This window comes from Plectropomus leopardus, chromosome 17, assembly GCF_008729295.1.
Source record: "Plectropomus leopardus isolate mb chromosome 17, YSFRI_Pleo_2.0, whole genome shotgun sequence".
NCBI lineage: Eukaryota > Metazoa > Chordata > Actinopteri > Perciformes > Serranidae > Plectropomus > Plectropomus leopardus.
Window position 1 is genome coordinate 15,718,137 of NC_056479.1, and position 21,967 is coordinate 15,740,103.

At 45.2% G+C, this 21,967-nt stretch overlaps 1 protein-coding gene across 1 annotated transcript in view; it reads right to left on the reverse strand.

Moving 5' to 3' along the window:
* The window catches only part of notch3 (notch receptor 3), a 31,563-nt gene that overhangs the window by 4,393 nt on the left and 5,203 nt on the right, over positions 1-21,967 (reverse strand). The window contains exons 3-31 of the mRNA XM_042504782.1: positions 14,218-14,360; positions 13,790-14,125; positions 13,013-13,135; positions 12,690-12,923; positions 11,967-12,122; positions 11,687-11,872; positions 10,505-10,618; positions 8,855-8,968; positions 7,734-7,967; positions 7,360-7,470; positions 7,063-7,255; positions 6,760-6,905; positions 6,223-6,456; positions 5,951-6,103; positions 5,604-5,832; positions 5,294-5,495; positions 5,043-5,199; positions 4,780-4,964; positions 4,527-4,659; positions 4,053-4,423; positions 3,432-3,952; positions 3,022-3,348; positions 2,059-2,198; positions 1,741-1,966; positions 1,556-1,646; positions 1,256-1,424; positions 561-865; positions 293-440; positions 105-202 (exon numbers count right to left, since the gene is read on the reverse strand). Of these exons, the coding sequence (XP_042360716.1) occupies positions 105-202; positions 293-440; positions 561-865; positions 1,256-1,424; positions 1,556-1,646; positions 1,741-1,966; positions 2,059-2,198; positions 3,022-3,348; positions 3,432-3,952; positions 4,053-4,423; positions 4,527-4,659; positions 4,780-4,964; positions 5,043-5,199; positions 5,294-5,495; positions 5,604-5,832; positions 5,951-6,103; positions 6,223-6,456; positions 6,760-6,905; positions 7,063-7,255; positions 7,360-7,470; positions 7,734-7,967; positions 8,855-8,968; positions 10,505-10,618; positions 11,687-11,872; positions 11,967-12,122; positions 12,690-12,923; positions 13,013-13,135; positions 13,790-14,125; positions 14,218-14,360 (5,779 nt within the window). The remainder of the gene's footprint in view (positions 1-104; positions 203-292; positions 441-560; positions 866-1,255; positions 1,425-1,555; positions 1,647-1,740; positions 1,967-2,058; positions 2,199-3,021; positions 3,349-3,431; positions 3,953-4,052; positions 4,424-4,526; positions 4,660-4,779; positions 4,965-5,042; positions 5,200-5,293; positions 5,496-5,603; positions 5,833-5,950; positions 6,104-6,222; positions 6,457-6,759; positions 6,906-7,062; positions 7,256-7,359; positions 7,471-7,733; positions 7,968-8,854; positions 8,969-10,504; positions 10,619-11,686; positions 11,873-11,966; positions 12,123-12,689; positions 12,924-13,012; positions 13,136-13,789; positions 14,126-14,217; positions 14,361-21,967) is intronic.

Here is a 21,967-nt window from a genome sequence, read left to right on the forward strand (position 1 = left end):
TGTTACTGTAAAATTCCATGACTTTTCCAGGTTTTCCATGACCATGGGAACCCTATTTTGGCCACGCTAATGCAAAAGTGTGGTAGAAACCGTGTATGTCATACCTTGAGATCTTGCATATCTTTGTTTGCACCGTTCTTCAGCAGGGCAATTGTAGCGTCTACGTTGTTAACAGCAGCAGCCCAGTGCAAGGCAGATTTACCTAAAAGATATAACAACCAATGAGATTACACATCTGTGGTTTCTGTGAATGTTATCACAAAACAGGTCACTCATCTAAGTTAACACTTACCCAATTCATCAACTGCATTGACATCAGCATGACAAGTGATAAGTTCCTCTACCATGCCCTCTACTGCCAGCCGTGCTGCCAAGATCAGTGCAGTGGAGCCATCATACATACGGGAGTCAAGATCTGTAGCGCGATTTCGGATCAGTATCTGGGAGGATGAAAAAGATTGGCTTCAACATTAGAATTTATATAATACGTGCTAAAATAAGTTAGAGGCATTTCTACCACTGACTAGGTTCATAAACAGTGTATAATAATGTTGGTTTACCTGGAAGACACCCTGTGCATCTGCAGCCACTGCAGCATGTAGCGGTGAACGTCCTGTGTTATCCTGAGCGTTGGCATCTGCACCGGCATCCAGCAGCCTCTTAGCAGCGTCAGCACGGGCGTAGCGGGCAGCCAGATGGAGTGCTGTCTCACCGGTACGGTCTGTTTGGGCAGCAAGGGATGCTCCCTGGTAGATTAGGTCAGAGATGATGTTGGCTGAACACTCCTCATTCTCCTCCTCCTCTGTTACCTCAGGCTCTAAACCACCTCCGCAGAATGATGCCAGCATCAGAGGTGTAAAACCATCTGGTGGGAGATGAAAACAGGCATGAAATATAAGAAAGTAGGGATGCAGGAGACTGTTTTTTTTGCAGATACTGGATATACTGATATATAACATCTCATTTTAGTGCTCATCATGTCGTTTCTGTGGTGAAATCATGTTAGGCATACTCTTATTGTGAAAATACAATGCTTTTCAATGTATGTAATTTTCATTTATGATGTTTTATACATATTCACCTTATCAGTAAATCAGTAATCAGCATGTGGCCCGATATTTCATTTTAAAGTCAATATCTGCCAATACCGATGACATGACAATATTATCATGCATCCCTACGAGAAAGTATTAAGACATACAAAATGTGTAAATTGAAGCTCTGATCTCAAAACATGGATTATCACACTACCAACCTGGGCCTCGGACATTAACATCCATGCAGTCGCTCTCAAACTCTCCTTGAGGTGGAGTGAGGGCCATGGTGGGAGGCACGCGGATGTCTGCGGCTGCGAGGTGATGCTGTGTCCACTGTCTGCTGTCCACTGCATCCTCACTGTCTGAGAGCATACTCGGCTCCTCAACCTGGACTCACAGATGGAGAAAACTCCATTCCATCACTTACTGAAGGCGAAATTACAGGCGGTGCTCTTTTGCTTGCTCGTATGTAAACTGACTAGGACAATTTCCAAATTTAAATAAGTTGTGAAACTGACCTTAAGCCTTTTAGCCTCTGGGCAGTCCGAGTCCATCCACTGGTCACTGTGATCACCAAGGAGAGATTCCTCCACAGTTTTTGGCATGTGTCTGTTCACAGATAAATATGTTAAAAATGTAAGCACAGGTCTCTATTTCTAAAGCAAAGAGTGTAAGCGTTAACATTTGCATACAAAAAACTTACTTCAATCCCAGAGCATCCTGGCCCACAGGTTCCCTGCGGTTCTTGTTGCTGCTGGGTTCTTTCTTGAGGAAGAAGCCCTCGGGGAACCAAAGAGTACTGTGTTCTCTCTTCCTACGAGCAATCAACATGCCTATCACAAGGATTACCAAAAGGAAAAGAGAAGCCATCCCCACCAGCAGCAGCTTGACCCATAGGGGTATCGTGACATCAGTAGGAAATGGTTCACCTGTGGTGAAAAGAAAATTCACAGACAATCACATATTTGTGCTTCATTTGTCTTATAAGATTGTTTTGTGTTTTATAAGCATCCCTACTCACCACGGACTTCTTTGAGGGGATAAGGGAAACGAAGCATTTCCACAGCTGACAGGGCTCCCAGGTAGTCTGCAGCACTTTCAGCTGAAGGGAAACAGTCATCAGAGCACAGACGGTTGTCTATTTCCAGGTACACAATGGAGCTGCAGGAAAAGCAGAGAGGCAGTTGTTAAGTGACAGTTCAAAAACATGTCAATTCCATGGTTCAATCCTGCTTCCATTATCACCGCAATCATTTCAAAGATTAGACCATTTCCTCAACCAAAAGTCTGGAATCTGTCATCCATGCCTTCAGAACATTTCGATTAGACTACTGTAATCCCTTGTTTTCTGGAATCAGTAAAAATATCCCTCTTTAGCTTCCAGCCCATCCAAAATTCTGCTGCCAAGATTCTGACAAAGACTAGGAAAGAGGATCATATTTCACCAAACCTGGCTTCTTTACACTGGCTACCTGTTTGCTTTAAGAATAGATTTTAAATATTATTGATTCTTTACAAGGCCTCAAGAGGCCTTGCTCCAAGTTACTATCTTATCTGTTATTGCCCTACATCCCTTCTCGCACCCTGACCTCCTCAGATGTGTTGCTCTTTGTCGTTCCCAGGTCTACATTAATTCATAGAGGTAATAGAGCCATTGCAGTCAGAGCTCCAAGACTTTGGAATGGCCTGCCTTAGGAGATCAGCATCACAAACTCTCTCTTCTTTTAAATCACTTAAAAAAAAACTTTTAGGACTGCTTTTCAGTGATTTTGCTTGTTTTATGACATATTTTACTCATCGTAACGGCTTTAACTAAGTATATAGGGTTTGGCTCTTAGTCAATTTTGTACTCTGTGTTTTGATGTGTTTTGGTTTAATTATATAGCACTTTGTAACTATGTTTTGAAAGGTGCAATAGAAAGTTTATTATTATTATAATTACTATTATTATTGTAATGCACAATCAGCTGTATGCCTGACTAACCCAATGATCTCCTGTTGAGGCTGCAACTCCCGTTTGAGGCGCGCCTCTTTGCGGGTGTAGGGGCGGATCATAGCTTCTCCATTTTGGTCCAGCCGGAAACGCAGTGTGGTGTGTAGGATAGCACTTAATTTCTGCAGAAAAGCTGTGCTTGTGCGGAGAAGCTCTTCTGGAGGCAGTAGGACTACCAAAACCAGGACCCCCTCAGCAAGCTCTTGTGGAACCTTCTTTGCACAGTCCAAGCCATCCCAGCCACACTCCTCTGTGTTGCAGCCCTGGTCGCATTTTCCATCAGCATAGTGATCTATACAGTAGGCTTCATAGATTGGACTAAAGACACAAACAGAAGTGTCAGCTCATATTTTCCAACATCAGTATAAAAAGCATGGGATTAACAGTAAAAGTACACTCACTTGCAAACTTTCTCCTTGTTTTTGCAGTCAAAGTTGTCATACAAGCAGGCAGCGTTATTGCAGGACTCATCGCAGTGGCTGTTGTTGAAGACACGCCAGCAGTCTTCACATTGAGCCCAGGGATTCACTGCTAGAGAACAGTCACTACCGTCCCAGCGACAAAGGAAAGTGTTGCACTCCTTGTCGCAAACTCCATCATTAGCTTTGCCATGACAGTCTGCAAGAGGGCATGAGGGTGAGGCATCAAGGGATCGTCCACCCTGCTCGCACCGTTTACCTGTCCAGCCACTGGGACACTGGCAGTGGAAGTAAGGGAAGCTGGTCTCTTCGGTGCACAACCCTCCATTGCGGCAAGGCTGGGAGGAGCAGCCTTCATTGCTGCGATGCTGACACTGTGGCCCGCCATAACCTGGCAGGCAGCTGCAACGTGCCCCCCTCGTGGTAAGTGCACAGCTACCTCCATTGTAGCAGGACAGCTCCCGACAGGACATGCTTCTTTCACAGTTGGGTCCAGCATAACCCTAAAAAGAAACATCATTTATGTACTTGGAAAAAGAAATGCTATAGTGCACATTTTACAATATGAAATTAGCTGTTGAAATCTTTATGGTTTACACTTACAAGCTGACATGTGCAGGTGTATCCCAGTGCAGAGCTACTGGACACAGAGCAGACTCCGCCACTCTGACACGGCTGAGACTCACACACACTGAACCTGTTCTGACACCTCCGGCCAGTGAAGCCAGGCTTGCAGACACACTGGTAATCATTGGGAAACTGGATGCAGTCAAGACTGTTGGAGGGACTGCAGGGGTTGGAGAGACACTCATTTATGTCTCCCTCACATCTTTCTCCTGTGAACCCAGGTGGACAATTGCAGCGGTATCCACCCACTCTGTCCACGCAGGTGCCGTTGTTCAAGCACTTGGGAGAAGCACTGCGCAGCCTCAGAGGTGGAGCACAGTCGTCTTCATTGATCTCACAGAGAACACCTTTATAAAAAAAGGATTATTAAATTACAGAAATTATATTTTACTCACATTTAGTGATATGTCTTAATAAATGTAGGTTTCTGTTGAATGTGTGCTTGCATACCCAATGTGCCAGGTGGACAGGAGCAGATGTAATGTCCAACCAGATCAATGCAAGTGCCTCCATTCTGGCAAGGATGAGACTGGCACTCGTTGATCTCTATCTCGCAGTTCTGTCCAGTAAAGCCTGGCATACACTGTAATAACATGCAGGTGACAATTACATTATTTCCACAATTGCAACAAATCACTGTGTTAATACCAGCTTAGCCAAACTTTGACAGAGGCACATAATATTGACAAAGCAATATACTCACGTCACACTGGTACCCGCCCACAAATCCCCTGCAGGTGGCGCCATTGCGGCAAGGTTTGTCTTCACAGTGGTCCACTTGGCTCTCGCAATAGCTTCCAGTGTAGTCAGCAGGACATTTACAATAGTGAGTATTCCCAGTGTTGACACAGTGACCACCATGGTGGCATAGGTCATCTGTCTGGATCCCTGATTGGAAAGATGCAAACTGTAATTACTCTGTAACAAACAGAAAAAGAGGTCAAATGTCAAATAATACACACATACCTCTCTGGCGAGCAGCTGTCTCACAAGAGACCCTGGGAATGTCACAATAGCGCCCAGACCAGCCATTAGTACAGTCGCAGATAAAGGAAGCATCCTTTTGGCGACATCGTCCTCCATTTTGGCAGGAAGATGAGCGTCTGCACCACTCGACTGGTGTCTAGGTAAGCAAGAGGAAAAAAATTGTCAGCATTTAGTAATCTATAAACATGAAAGTATGAAGACTCTGTGAGTGTTGGTGAGTATGTGAGCACCTGGCAGCGGTTGCCAGCATATCCTTTGGGGCAGGAGCAACGGAAAGACTCCAGGGCATCCTGACAGATGCCTCCATTGAGGCAGGGCTGAGAGTCACACTCGTTGACCTCATATTGGCAGTGGGAGCCAGTGAAGCCTGAGCGGCAGGTGCAGGAATAACCGTTGATTTTATCTGTGCACGTCCCTCCATTAAAACAAGAGCTGTGGACATGAGTGAACAGTTGGACTTAAATTTTCAAGTTCAGAAGTTATACACATGTTTATATGAGTAGGTTGATAATGTCAGATGTCTCCACAACTCAAACACACCTTTCAGTGCAATCTGGGATGTTGGTTTCACAGTGGATGCCAGAGAAACCAGGCCTACAGGTGCAGGTGTAGGAGTTAACATAGTCTGTGCATGTGCCTCCATTCTTGCAGGGGGAACTCTGGCATTCATTGATCTCTTGAGCACAGCGGGGCCCAGTGAAGCCTGCAAGGCAGCTACAGTGGAAGGAGTTCACACCATCTGTGCAGGAGCCACCACTCAAACATGGATCTGGTGGCACAAAAGGAGTTTGGTCAGGTACATTACACAGTACATGAACCTAGCATTGTGTTGGACAGCAGCACACAATTAAAGCATTTCAGCATACAATGCTGATGTGGCCACTCACTAGGAGAACAGTCGTTGATGTCTGTTTCACACGTCAGCCCAGTAAATCCAGCTCTGCAGGAGCACACAAAGCCTCCAAGTGTGTTGGTGCAGGTCCCACGGTTCTTGCAGGGGTTTGAGGTGCATTCATTGACATCTATGTTACACAATTGACCTGAAGAATGCAAAAGAAGAATAAGATAACGAAATCAAGACTATTAGCATTACATCTTCCAGTAAGCTTCCATAGAGATTCTTTCACAAAAGAATATGATATGAACGAAATTAGCTCACCACGCCACCCTGACTGGCAGTTACACTGGTAGCCCAGGTAGTCTGGTGTGTGTGTGCACATGGCATGATTGGCACATGGGTTTGGAGAACAAGGGGTGAGGACCTCAGCACAGGTGGGTCCGCTGTAAGGAAGCTCACACAGGCAGGTGAAGCTTGCCACACCGTCCACACATGTTCCCTTGTTAAGACAGGGACTGGATGCACACTCGTTGATGTTCACCTGGCAAAGGTTACCTGTCGGAGGGACAGAATGGACATATTACAGAACAGAATTTTGATGAGCCTTTGAGCTGACCTTATGCTGGTGAATGTCATTGCATGTTTTTAATACACCACTAGGGGGAGGTAGACGAATGTTATTCAGCAAGAGGTTGTGGGACATGTTTGGAATCTTTTACACTCAAAGACGTCAGCAAAGCCTAAAAGATACTCAGTTATGATAACTTCAGTTACTGCGTATGCTACATGAGTGCACTCCTTTCTTTGCCCTGTGTTTTATATGCTGATGTGAATTGTGCTATGATGCCACCCTCTTACCTCTGAAACCTTGGCGACACTTGCAGGTAAAACCATTGAGCTGGTCGATGCATGTTCCAGCATTCTGGCAGGGACTCGGCAAACAGTCATTCCTGTCTAGGTCACAGTTCTTCCCCACCCATCCGGGCTCACAGTCACAGCGGTAACTGGAAATACAGGCGTACAGTCAATAATCCAAAAGAAATTCTAGAAGTTACATGAACTGATGAACAAGTTAAAACCTGTCGGATTAGTGACAAGCTTCACCTTGACATCACTTGTGATGCCACTTTAAATTGTAACAGAGTGTGTAACAGTTCATACCCATTGATGTCATCCCTGCATGAACCATGGACACAGGGGCTGCTGCCACATTCGTCCACCTGGGAATAACAGTAAGGGGGCTTAAAGCCTTCTGGACACTGACAGTGAAATCCGTTCTCTTCGTCCACACAGGTTCCCCCATTTCTACAGGGGCTTGATGCACACTCATCTATCTCCACGTTACACTTTGGACCTGGCAGGAGAGACATTACACACAATCAGAAGTCCATTCATTAACATTTCCAAAAAGATTTTTTTTAATTTCAAATGTATGCTTTCATTGTCAGAGGGCCTTACCAGTGAAGCCGGGTTTGCAAACACAGTCATAGCGGTTGATCCCATCTTTGCAGATGCCGTAGTCACATGGGTTACTGGCACAATCATCAAAGTTTAGCTCACAGTTTGTTCCTGTGTTGACATAGATAGTTTTTTGCATTAGACTTGCAGAGATATTTTTAACATTTTAATGATGGCTGATTCAGTTAAAAAAATGTAAATGAAAATGATACAATATAATGATATATATACTACACTTCTATTATTCATATTATTGATATCACTCTCAGTATGTGAGCATCAGGATTTTCATTTCTATATAATAAACTGAAAGCTCTGAATGCACAAGGTCTGACTATGTAATTTTGGAGATCTGCCACGATGCAACTTCTTACCTAAGGTTCCATGTTGGCACTGGCAGATGTATTTGTTGACCAGGTCCACACACTTGCCTCCATTCTGACAGGGGTTGCTGTGGCACTCGTTGAGCTGGTTCTCACAGCGATAGCCTGTGTAGCCAGCATCACAGTTACAGGTGTAGCTGGCAATGCCGTCTATGCAAGTACCATGGTGGCATGGGTCAGGCTGGCAGTTGTTGATATTGCTCTCACAGAGCGTCCCTTCATAACCTAAAGAGGGGGGAAAAAAAGCATAAATGGAGACTGGAGCTTTTGTTTGGTCATTCACGTGTAAGCTTCCTCCCTCTTTTCAGTTCATTGTTTCATTGAACTTCCTCTGTCTGTTCCCCACTTTTTCTTTACAAAGGCATCTACAGTTTTGGGTTCTGATTACTGTGGTTTCCATGTCGTCCATGTCTGTGTGTTGGACAACTAAGTGTTGGTTTGTGTGGGATGTGTGTAGTGCAGTGCTGAGTTGGGCAAAGCAGTAAAGAAGGGCCCTACACAGGCCTCCCGGTCCTGCTTTTGTTCTCAGTGGCGGAGGGAACAATAGACTGCGCCACGTCAAACAGGGCCACTTCACTCAACAGAAGGGGCCCACAAACACAGGGAATACCAAGCAGCTGGCCACTGAAACAATGAAGCAGACTCCTTCGTGGGCTAAGGTCCAAACAAACATCTTAAATATCAGCGTCAGCTTATATATGCAGCCTTGTGACAAACTCTGCTGTAGCTCACTGTATCTGGGCTTGTTTTCAAACTTGAATCTGACTGAATGTGAAGGAATGAAGGTTAAGATGCAGCATAAGGTGGTGTGGGGGGGTTTAACAGATGAACAGATGTCGGGGTGATGACCAGGGCTCCTTTCTTGGCAACTGCTGGTCCTCAGTGACCCCATGATCCTGAGAGCCGACGAGGGAAAAGGGGGGATTAGGGGCCTCAAGTCAGTCTGCTCGACCAGCAGACATCCAGAGAAATTGCTGACCCCCCCAAAACATTGAACACTTAACAAAGACCAAACAAGTGGTTAAGGCTCATCTGCTCTTCTGCCAGACATCTCGAGCCATGTGCTCTCTAACAACTACACACTCACAACTACTAGAGATGGAAGCTCTTACCTTCAGCACAGCGGCACTCAAATCCATTGGGCCGGTCATAGCATTTTGCTCCATTCTGGCATGGCGTGCTGGCGCACTCATCTATGTCGATTTGACACATGGTGCCAGTAAACCCTGGGACATGCAAACACAGAGGTGAAGGGTCAGAGAGAAGGTCCAGTGAAAGGGTCCATGCTCAGGTCAGAGGGCAGTTCTGTCTCTTCTTAGAGGGGCAGAGGTCTTTGGCTAGGTTGGTGACGTCTGGCTAAGGTTGGGTTTGAGAGTGTCTCGACTGGTTAAGGACATGTCATCTGTGCACTTGGACTGATGCTAAGATGACCACTACAAAATGCAATGGAAAGCCTGTGACATTGATAATGTTTTTGAAGAGGGACAATCAAGTGCATAAAAGGTGGATGTGAAGATACAAAATTATTGCTATCAGGTGGTAAGGAATATTTGGGCTGCAAAATGCAACTTTTGCAACTTCAGTTCACTTTGGGTTATGGTTCATTTCAGCATCTGCATACAGGGTTCCTACAGCTTGAGGAAAGTTATATTTAAGACTTTTTAAGATGTTATTAATTCCACTTGGAATTAAATTTAAGTATATTGAAGGAAACAAAAACATGACATGAATTACTCAGGATAAGGGACAATTTTGGCAATTTTTATAGTGACACGTCAAGTTAAAAAGTCAGAGAATCTACTTCATATATTGAAAAAAAACCTTAAAACTTAAGTCTTCTATCCTGATCTGTGTGACATTTATATTAATTCATAATTAATTACTGTAAATTATTAAAACAATATGCAGATTCTATTAACATTCTATTACAGATTTTGCAACATCTGAAAAAAAGGATTCATAATATGCTTATAAAATATATTTTTCAGAAGATCGATTTAGGACATTTTAATGCCAATTCATGCTTATTTTTAGATTAATGAATGTAAGGCCTTTATAGGACTTTTTTAGGAAAAGTCTGGACTCTGTGGTGTATAAAATAATAAGGAATGTTTGGAGAAATAGCTCATTTTAACACTAATAATAATAATAATAATAATATCTCAAATCTGCTGGGTTGAAAAGCTTGAGAAACTGAGCAGGCAGTGCCCAGACAGGGGTGAATTGGTGCATTGGTAGCACACTGCTCAGTTGATTAACAGTGTCAGGATGGTCTGTGTGTTGGGTGCTTGGGTTGCTAAAGAAAGGGGGGGGGGGGGGGGTTGGAGGAGACGGTGGGATTGTTTTCTCTTTCCTGCATCAGCTCCACCGGCTCAATAGCTAGATGGGGGGTGGAGAGGGGACGTCTGTCCCAGATGTAAATTGAGGACCTGGAAAAGAATCTCATTAGTAGGACTGCTGTTCCCCACCACCACCAGGGCAGGATGAGGGAGACTGCTGTCCCTTCCACATTCCACAGAGGAGGGGAGCGGGGGTCACAATAGTGTCTTTGTTCAGGCAGGAGGAGAGGATAGGCAGCCTTTCGGGCCGGACTTTTTTATATGAGTGGTGGCTCTAAACACCAGCAGACAGAAGTAGCAGCGCTGACCCTCCTTCCTCTGGTTCTGGGGACATTTAAACTTTGGCTGTCTTGCTGCTGTCACTGAGTTTGAGTTGTTAACAGTGGTAAAAATAAACACAAGCGATAGAAACAAAAGGCTTACCTGGCTGGCAGGTGCACGTGAAGCCGTTTACCATGTCCCGACAGATGCCATCATTCACACATGGGTTGCTCTCACAGTCATCTACGTCAATCTCACAGTAAGTCCCCATGTAGCCTGGAAGACAGGAGTTTAAACTGAATTCACATATGTTTTTCACTTCACTGTGTACAGTTTTTATGAATGGGTATGTCAGTTCAAGCCAGCATGGCTTGAGAGTATTTGTGTGTACTCTTTGCTTTAGGGAAAGGGTCTGTGAAAAACTTTTCTCTCATGGGAGGCCTCAGAGTTTCTGACACTGCTGCACCACAGGATGAAATAAAAGATCCCTAGAGCATCCCCAGTGTTCCCACTCTATGACCTGGAATCACCACACCCTACTGTCCACAGAGTGGTACCCCTCCCTGGGTCAGCATCCCATTCAACAGGTGCATGTTATACATTCTGCGTTCGCAAACTAAGGAGGGTTCCTGCATTGAGGTGAAACAGAGTGTGCATCGGAGTGCTGCGGGAGAGGCTAGCGTGGAATCAGAAATAATCAGCAGCTCTGCATGAGCTTTGCCAGGCTGGCTGATGATGAGGAGGGTGAAGAGGAAGGGCCCGTCTCTGGAAATGAAGGGGGAGGGGGAGAGGCTCTGGGAAAAGGCCTCTTTCCCTCTCTGTGTGTATGAGGGGTGCAAAGTGGAGCACAGAGGGGCCCTATTGTTCCGCTCCATTCCCACCACTCTACCACTCATTAGTATTCACAGCACACTCCGCCCCCTAACTGCTCGCCCTCTCTCACATACAGTCCTATAGACCCGACTCCCAGCTCCAATTTGTATAGTTCCCAAAACCCCAGGATGCATGTAGGACTGTGCGTGAGAGTTTCACTGTGTTTTTGTCATTGAGTGTCCAAACCATCACTTAGTCCAAACTAATACCCTGTCTGGCCGGCTGGCTGTATGGTGCACTGAGAGTAGAGCAGTGCTTCCATACCCCCAACATCAATGAGAATCCATTACATAACAGTCTACACTGGCAGTCAGCACGGCAGAAACTGTAGATGATGCTTCAGCAAGTTTAAAAAATAAATTGCACCACTCTGCTACTGGTTTTAGGCTGTGGGTGACATCTTCTTAAATTGAGATGTTATGTATTGTTGTTTTAGGACGATTTGAAATTCAGCTTCACAGGTATGAATACCTGGCATGCAGATGCAGGTGAATTCTCCGATGCGGTCCAGGCAAGTGGCATCATTCTGGCAGGGCATGGAAAGGCATTCATTGATGTCAATTTCACATCTCGGGCCGGCATAACCCCGGCCGCACTGACACTGGAAGGAGCCCTCTGTGTTCACACATTTCCCAAAATGCTCACATGGGTTGGCACCTGTCAAGAAAAGACAAGTGTCAGTATATGGGACACACTCAAATAAAGGAGAAAGCCATAGTACTGACAAACTGAATGAAAATGACAGATTTACCAATTGAACACTCATCCATGTCCTGGTTGCAAGCACCTCCCACAAAGCCAGCAGGACAGGTGCAAATGGCGCGGCCGTTGAGGGGGTTGGTGTCACACACTGCCCCCTCATTGCAGGGGTTACTCACACACGCATCATCAAGGTGGCACAGCAAACCTGTGGAGATGGCACAAAAAGAAAGAAATATGCCAGTTATAGCCAGAACTAAGCAAACTAGAATTAAGCTTTGGCTCTTGGACAAGTTCCATTCAGGATTCTTGGAATATGAGTGCTTTTTAGTGAACCACCCCACTTTTTGGCCAGTTTTTAGCTGAATCATTGTAATTAAGGATGTGTCATCATCAGAGGGCGTTACACAGTGCATAAGGCAAGTAAACAGTTATAGGAAGATGGCGGATCACGCTCATTACCTGCAAACTTTTGTCCTGTTATTACAGATATTTGTTTTTACCCAAAAAACAAGCATGAACAAAATATTTACGATAAGAAGACATGGAAGAATATTACTTGCAATACTAATCTCTCTTTTCAGCTGCTGGGATATGACGCCCACTGATGTGGTCATAGTTCGCACTCTAGGTTCCAGCGTGGAGCCAACTTTTTGGGTTCCAAACCAAATCAGTTGTTGGTCAAAATGCTCCATTCAAACCGGTTCAAAATCTAACCTGTTCAATGTTGGTGGAAAAGGGGTGTAAGAGGGGCACATTTGACCCACCCACTTACCTGTCTTTCCAACCGGGCACTCGCAGAAGAAGGATGCGACACGGTCATGGCAGGTGGCCCCGTTGAAGCAAACAGCTATGGCGCAGTCATCAATGTTCTCACTGCAGTCATCTCCAGTCCAACCATTAACACAGACGCAGGTATGACCACCGATGGTGTTGAAGCAAGTACCCCCGTTATGGCAGGCGTTTGGTTGCATGAGACACTCGTTAACATCCTCAGCACAGTATTGCCCTGGAGTAGTTGGATGACATGTTAGCTCATACACACTCACCATGTATATGTTTTAAGTCTATTTCAAATATGATGTAAATAGAGCCTACCTGTCCATTCTGGTGGACACTGGCAATTGTAGGTGTTGACTCCATCCACACATATTCCTCCATTCATACACTTGTGTCCTGGACAGTCATCCACGTTATTCTCACAGTTGTGTCCCTCGAAACCTAAGACAGATGGAGAGAGAGAAGAGTTATGATACACAGACAGTAATACACACCAAGTAAGAGTTTATTAAACATTCAGGGGTTCCTGTTTAAGACACTTAGCATCTCTACTCATAACCTTGAGTCATATTTCCCACACTAGAGGAGGTGTGGGGCACCGTGGGCAGTAAAAAGGTTCAGAGGGTGTCTGATTGTTTACATCTTCTCATGATGGTTCCCATACGGTGCCCGCGACAGCCGTGACTCCTGCCTGCTTCAGAGATCCGCACTCCCCGCAGTGTTTGCTTGTTTTATAATCTCTCACAGTTTCAATGACTTCCTCTCTGGCAAGAGACATTTCCTGTCAGATCCCCAGTGGGAAGCCAGAAGGCCCATAAAATAAATTCTTTCTGTTGTGAAAAAGGCAGAGTGGAGTAGAGTGACGGCGGGCTGCCTCTTTAACTCTCCCACCATCCCGTCTCCCATCAGTAGCTATTAATAGCAGACAGGAAGCTGACCTGGGAGAGAGGAGTAAATCCCAGCACTAACATCTACGTCATCAGGCTGGGAAAATTTGTATCACTGTAGCACACTGCTGAGGGCCTGGGAAAACAGCAGGGTCGGCACACTCTGATTATGTGTGTGTGTGTGTTATTATGCTCAAGAGCCATCTACCTGGTAGGCAAGCACACTCATAGGAATGGTCGCTGGTCTGCCGACAGGTGCCCCCGTTAAGACACTGAGATGGGGCACAGGGAAGAGTGGACACCTCGCATGTGCGCCCGCTGTATCCAGGTTGGCACTGGCAGCGGAAGGACCCAGGGGTGTTAATGCAGAGGCCACCGTTGAGGCACACGCCAGGCTTGCGGCACTCGTCAATGTCATTGCGGCAGTTCTTTCCCTGGAAGCCAGGTGGGCAGGAACAGTTGTAGTGGTTATTCCAATTGGCACAGCGGGCCCCATTGGCACAGGGACTTGTGGCACAGGCATCAATGAGGGAGCAGTCTTGGCCTGGAGATTAAATGGTGAATTGCTTTCAGTTAAAACAGGAACTTCCAATTTCACATCTCATATCTGATGAAGACAAATTCTAATCAATGTACCTCTGAACCCTCTCTGGCACACACAGGTGTATTGTGGGATACCATTGACCACCTGGCTCTTGCAAGCTGCTCCATTCAGACATGGTAATCGATGACAAGGATCCAGGTGCTGACAGAGGGGACCAATGAATCCTGGACGACATCTGCACAAATAAATTCATACACAAATTAGGATGTCATTGGCTTACAGGTTGAATTGAGTCACAAGCTGACAGGCTAAACTATTTAACACAGAACTGCGACACTCAAACTCCAGTGTAGCCTAATTCCCATCATGTTCTGGGTTTGGCAGTCCGGGCCCAAACGACACCTTGGCAAAGCCTGCTGCCTGACTCATACATTGGCTTGAGTAATGCTTCTGGGCCCTGGAATGAATTTGTAATAACCCAGCTTAGCCCTTGAGTACCAGTCATGAAATACATTGTTCATGGAGTCAGACACACATCCACTCACAAACAGATTAAAACATAAAGATTGAGGGAATCCATCTCTCTGCATGTTATAGGGTTCACATTCTCTGTTATTTCCAGCTGGAAACGCTCAGTTTCTCCATGTATGCTATAACATTCTTCGACTGTTACAGTTTTTCCGCACTTCGGCTCTCGTTTCTGTTCTCGTATATATGAAAAAGACCACACCCAGAAACAGCAGTCTGGAAACTTAACAATTGCCAACAAATACTGACAGTCATGAGAAAATTCAGCACGCATGAAGCGAATAGAAGAAGCAGCTGCGGTATGTGCATGAAACAACACATCCTTCCAGTGACTGCATTCTGATATAACAGAGCACTATCATGATAAACACATGATACGTTTTTAAATCAGCTGTATCAAACACATCTGAAGGAACAGACAGCTTGCATTTCACTCATGCTATAATCCCAAGTATATGTTTACACTCTAAGTCTGTTTTCTTGCATTCTACAAGACTACCTACAGTACTACCAAATCATGGGTGACCAAAAATGTGCCTCAACGCTTCTTGTATAGACACAGGTGGAGGATACTCCTGCTGCTCTGCTAGCATGCTGCACAAGCTGTGGAGACATTACCTGACCTCCACCTGCTCCACTGAGAAGCAGAGATAAACACATAAACAGGTCTTGCTACTGTAGCTCTCGGCAGAGGTCCTTTAGGAGTTCAGACAATGTTTGGACTAACTAAGGAGTCCAGTATGAGCTGGTAACTCTACACCCACAGTGGAGCCCCTGGCGGAGGACAGGCCCCCTCTTCAAACAGGCTGTTTGATGCTGATGACAGGGCAGTGACGGCTGGGTTTTGGCCCGCCCTTAGGCTCTGTCTTCTCTTTCACTGGAGAGGAACCCCTGGGCAGAAGCAACAATGGGTTTTCATCTATTCTCTTTTACAGGAGCATCACCACAGCATTGGCAATAGTTCATCCTTTACTTTTTTGATTTGCCCTCCCCCCTGTAAGAACAAAGACTAACAATGTTGTGTCTCTTGCCTTTGGCTGGTAGACTAAAGCTGCTCCAGGTAAAGCAAGAAAGGATGAACTGATCTAGTTTTTCACGGAAATTGCCTGCTTTCTTTGTGGTTGTTCTGCTCAGACAAACTGAACACTGGCTTTTTTTTTTCCCCAAAGGTGTACAAAGACTATGTGGGAGCCACAGCCACAAAAATGTGCATACACACAATAACAGTGCAGAAAAAGTTAAACTACTCCAAAGTCATATTTTTCATCTATAAAAATTAATCAAGTATTAAAGCATAACAACTGTACGTGCTGTATGCATATTTCCCATAATGTAGCTCACCACCTATGCACTGAAACTTGGTGTGGAAGTCAGCAGCACTCGAGCACTAGTGTTACTCAGACAGTTATTACAGCTAGTCGTCCATCTCCAAAAGCCCCCCGAACGCCAGCTTGGCTTCCCCTCCCTAACAACCCCCTCCTCTCACGCGCTGAGAGGTCAAATGTCAGAGGTCCCCATCTAATTGTGATGATAATGTCACTCAGGCTGCAGGGAGTGGGGTGGGGCTGCTTTGCAGGACAGAATGTCTTTAGAAGGTGGAACTGGTGGATGGGGCGACGGAGAGGAGGAGAGAGCAGTCTGGGTCCGGCAAGAATGTCATGTCATATTTCCTGTAATCCCTCGTCCCTTGCTATAAAAACACCGCACTCACGCCGAATGCACGATCCATGTTGCCCTGGCAACCTCACAGACGAACAAGCAAGCCTGACACCCAACCAAACACCCCTCCCCATCCCCAGATCCCCTTGGTCCCCATGGCTATTTGTCATGGCTTGGCTGGGTTTATTTAGAGGCAAATTAACTATGTCTGGAATCTCGGGTGTCACTAAAAAATGAAACACAAACGTGGCACAAAGAGGGCTTTGAAAAGACTGAGGAAGAAAGTTGCTTATAGAGCCGAAAAAATTCAACACGGACTGACAGTCAAATTCTTCTGGAGACTGTGGTGTGGGCATTTGACTGCTCATGAAAGCCAAAGAGCAACAGTCTTAACAGGCTGTTGTTCTCCGAAGACTGTTTTGACTCTGTGGATGGAGAATAACTTACAAATCACTGCAAGAAGCATTGTGTGTTCAACTGCATGCTCATGTCACACTACAGAGACTAGGTATTTGGAATAAAATGTGTTAAGCTATGAGAATAAAGTGCATTGGCATTACATTATGTGTGTTTTAGTGTGTGGGTGTAAGAATGACGATAGCAGTTATGTCTGATAAATTATTTGTCCTCCCTTACAAATGCACACTCAACTGAGCAGCCAAAACACATTCTTTTGTCTAGACCTGACTCATTGCCAACATGCTACTCCCATAACACACAAATCAGAGTGCTATCAGTGCAGAGACTGTGAGAGACATGCAACTTTGTCCCTATGCACCTGAGAGTCTCCTTATCAGGCTCTTTATAACCTTGCGGATTCCACTGGCTCTGGGAACAACAGGGCAGGAACTGTGCCTTCGCCTGGGCCCAGCCTTCTTTGTGGCGGATGTGGACGGCAGGTGCAGGCTGCTGTTGTGCAATGGGCCCCTGAGTCATATTTAGTGAGTGTCGACTTCTGACCTCTGAGGAAGAGAGTGCAGCAGATGAGGAGGAGGTCTTTGAGTGCAGCGGAGGGATGGCCAGAACGGGTAATCTCCCCACGTCAAACCATTTGAGGACTTTTGTCAGCTGCACCCCCCGGCACCATGCATCTGTCCAAATCTGTCAGCACACCTCTGGCCGTCTGGCATCTAGCTCTTGTGCCAGACTTTAAGCCAAAACAACTGGAGTGTTTTGCTCATGGGAAAAGCCCAGTAACCACTCACACACATTGGCCGTTTCACAACACTCGAGAGATTTCATTCACAAACACATGCATTAACAGGTCCTCTTAGCACACTTTAAGGATTGTTACACGAAGGCACCACTGCAACAAAGCAAACACATGCAACAATCAGTACACGCCCAAACGCAAAGAAAGGAAACTTACAACAGGCCTCAGCCTTTGAGGAAGGGAAGTATCATGAACCCATAAAAGAGAAGATCCACAGAGAGAGTAATAAATGAAGGAGGAAAGAGATGGAAATTGTTAAACATTTAATCAAGAAGAGATCAAAGTAAGCTTTCAAAAGATTTTTGCAATTTGAATAATGACATTCCAAAATTTCACTGTGATTTCTTTTTCAGCACCAAGTATGAGGATCATCTGCCTAAAACTTTGATTTACGCAAGCTCTGACACCTACACTCATGTAACAAGATGCCAGTTTTCCTGCTTTTCGGGTCACTGAAGCAGGGTAACCTGAGCTCATCCTCTCCCAACAATGGCAGCTACTCTGCCAGAGGTCAGAGGGTGGCTCACCTGTGAACAAAGAGGCTGTAATCTCTGACACGGTCCATACACACAGTCATGCTTCACAAAACAACAAGTATAAAGGATTTTTCTTATCTTAGAATGCATTTCCTAAAACTGATGGAGAGGAAGAGCAACAAAAACAGAACTACCATCTTCTGACTTGGGGCAAGATTTCAACTTTGCACGTGAAGAGACAATGAAGAGTTTTACCAATTGTTTTGAGCACAAAGGTTGCCCAAAAAATGTTAGGATCTTTGGGAAAACTCTAACAACAGTGTCTCTTTCTCTCAACGCAGACCTCTTTCCCTCACCCCCTCCTTTCTACAAGCAAGCAGGAACCAGCTCTGCTCCTTTATGCAAGTCCATACTGACACCGCACTGCCAACAGGAGCCCATCCACCTCCCCCCCTCCTTCCCAACAGCCTCTTCTGCTCTGCTCTCCCCAGCTTGGCTCTCCCTTTCTCAGCAAAGAGCCAGATTGGGGGTTGGGGGAGTGTTTTGTGGCCCAAATAAAAGAGCTAAAGTAGTCAGAACTCCTTTGTATGAAAGTGTTGGGGGGGGGGGGCACTGACCCAAACAGCTAGTCTTTCAGGCCCAGGCTTACACGGACCAACAGGCCTTGGCTGTAGCCTGGCAACAGTAACCCATAGTGAGGGGGAGCCGCAGTGAGAAAAGGGGGGTGTTCGGAGACAGGGTTTCGTAAGGACAGTTGGGGCACTTCAGAGGACTGATCTCCTTCATATGCAGGTAGCACTGAGCGCCATACGGGACCCATTCAGTCTGGTAATTAAGTACGATCATGTCTTAAAAGGATGCGTGTTTCACAGTTTAAAGTGCAAAGTTTGTTTCAACAATTGTGCTTAGACACACAATGGAGGTATTGATATCTCCAGAGGGAGATTTCCAGAGCACCCCCCCAGAGCATGAATATTAAACATGTGAATATATGGACATTTAACTTTCTCTAGTGGAAAAGCAGCAATGAATCTGACTAAAGGAAGGCTGTCAGTGCGTTCTTCTCACCTCCATAGCCCCTCAGATTTCCATGTTTAAGACTATAAATCCAGTATGCCAAGGAAATGTCTGGCATTTCCTTGGCAGTGAGAACTGCACAGATCCTCTGCACCAAGAGAATTAAAATGTGCTCTTGTTGCGAAGTGCTCAGTAATGCTGCTATGGAAAGGGAAGGACAAGAGCTTGTAGTTTTTACATTTTTAGTCCATACACTATCCTGACAAATTTGCCTCAAGTGTCAACAGATTTTGGAAGAGTATTCCCTGACATTTTTCAAATAGCAACTCGTTTGCCCATAACCACATTGCATGAATCCCAGGGTCGAGGTCTTTCAAAGCATTCTCTGCTGAATTCAACCACAAAAAACCCCACCCAACCACCTAAACTGAACCAGATTCTGTTCCCCTTTGAAAGAAATGGGAAAGACCCCATCCCCAACTGAACATGAAAGATCTATTGCAAAACTTGTCCAATGTTTTGGCTCACATTAACAGTAAAAACATGATGTGACAAAAGATATCTTAGACTTTCTAATGGCCTGAATTGCTCTTTATTTCATGGCAAACATTTGCTGCACATTAAAAAGGATTCAATAGAACTACAACCGATAAACCACACTTCAGTTTAATAATGTTGACTAAAAGAGTTCCACTGATTGACCAGCACAGACTCTCACATACTTATGAAACAATGAAATTTGTTTATGGTGCACTGGCTAAGTTTCCTTATGATAAGCTAAAGAGAAAGGCTAGGAGAGCAGCCAGATAGTGCCTATTATGTTAACTGCTATCACCCAAAGAAGTAGTAGTGCTGTTTAAGAAGAGTTTGGGCCAATTTGCCTAATGAAATATAAAAAAGGATAGAAAATTGCAATAACATGGCAAGGTCTTTGTATTTCCATTTAAGTCACAAAACCTCAGATTATTTGTAATTTAGGAAAAGGTAAACACTGAAATCAAGATGTCTGTGGAAAATGTGCTCAGTGAAAAAGTGAATGCCTTTTCCTGAATCATTTAATGATGGGACCCATCCCTTCCTCTCCTAAAAGGGAGGGACAGACAAGGGAAATTTTGCTGGCGGACCTCAGTTATTCCAATCAGGCCTGCCTGAAATGTCTCTTCAGAAGTCATCTTTTAGCGGATAAGAAGAAACAGCCAGGGGTTGAAACTTCAGAGGCAGGCTTATCCTGACATGAGCATGTGATTCAGACATACATTGAGTCCAGAGAGAATAATATGACACAAATCCCAACTGGATGTTTCCGTGCCAGCTCACAATAATGGCAAAACTGACAATATTTAGCACACGGGTAGTTTTGTGGATATATGTGACATGCAAGTGAGTACATACTCAGAAAATAGTTCCAAGTATTGAACAATTTTAGCATGATGTTGCCATTGGGGGAGCATGAAAATGAGGAAAAATATGAGAAAGTTGAGGAGCATGGAGACCCCAGTGCTTTGAGTAAGCTGCTTAAGCTTTTCTGATAAGACAGGATGTGCGTAGCAGGGGGGTCAGAAGGCACCACTTCCTGTGACGGGGCCTGGGAACCACAGCTCCCAGTCTGAAGTCATGACCCCCAGAAAAGAAGGGATAACAAACCCAAATCTGACTCCCTTCTATAGTGTAACCTCCCACCTCAGATAGTACTCATCTCCTTATAGATACGACCACTGTTCTCCTTTTAAATAATTTCTAACTACAAGGTCTATAATGCATTAATTTTCCTGGATAACAACTTGACAATGGCTCCATCTGCCTGTCAGGGCAGCGTGAGTGATATGGGCTATACGTTGCCTCACAAAACTGCAAAGTAACTAATTGCAAATCAAACAAGTCATTCTAAACATCCCATTTTCATTAAGAGTGGCTGACAGTATTGTTAAAGGCATTCCTGAGGGGGCTACCAGGGTGAATGGATGGGAGGTATGGACAATAACCTGAAAGCACCAGAGGGACAGGAGGAATCTTACTAAGCATTCCTCTCTAATCCACCATAAAGATGCCAAAGAAAACACTAGCCCTGAGGTGCTCTGAACTAAGCCAACAATATAATCTGTCTCTTTGCTGCGGTCAGTAAATATGTGCCTTGGCATGTGTGTACATTTCCACCTCTTAGTGAATTGTGTTCCTTAAAAATACATTTTTTGAGCAAATTAACATGTGAGGTCCCATGAGAACATTTAATTTGTCTTTACTGTAGAAAGGAGAAAGAACATGTGTCTCTTCTCTTCAAACACATGTACAGTTATTGATAGTTTCCAGAACTAAAAAATATGGCAGAAGCAAGTTTTAAACTAAAGAAACAGCACCCACACTCGCTGGACAGTCTGCTCCCTATCAAACTCAAAGATGTCCTCTTTAATCATTTCCTAAGAGGCTGGGAGTTGCAGGGTCATAACAAAACACTCACAATTTATATGCTAACACTGCTACTGAGGCCAAGGGCGAAGCATTTATAACATAAAGGCGACCACTGTATCCATCCATGGGCCTCACGCAGCGGAGAAGCCCCACATTTATTTCCATTCAGCTTAGAGGATCTGAGAGGAAAGAGTTTGTTGTAATCTGCGATCTGCCACTGTGCTGAGAGACATAGCTAGAGGATGAGCCGTCAGGGCTCGGACGACATGCAGAGAGAGAAAGAGCGGACCCGGTTGCCGCTGCTGCACTGTGAGAGAGGCAACATGTGTTGGAGGGACCGCAAGCTACCGGCTTCATTCCTCCACAAGCTTGTCTCTCACAGTATGGGGGCGGCTGACTGCTCAATGGCAGCACCTGGCCCTATGCTTCCCCTTTGTCAAGATCTGACTTCACTGGATTACCATCACAACATCCACCAGCTGTCCTCTACGCAGCCCACCCCCTCCCCACACTCCCTCCCTCCTACCCAGCCTCCCTCTACCC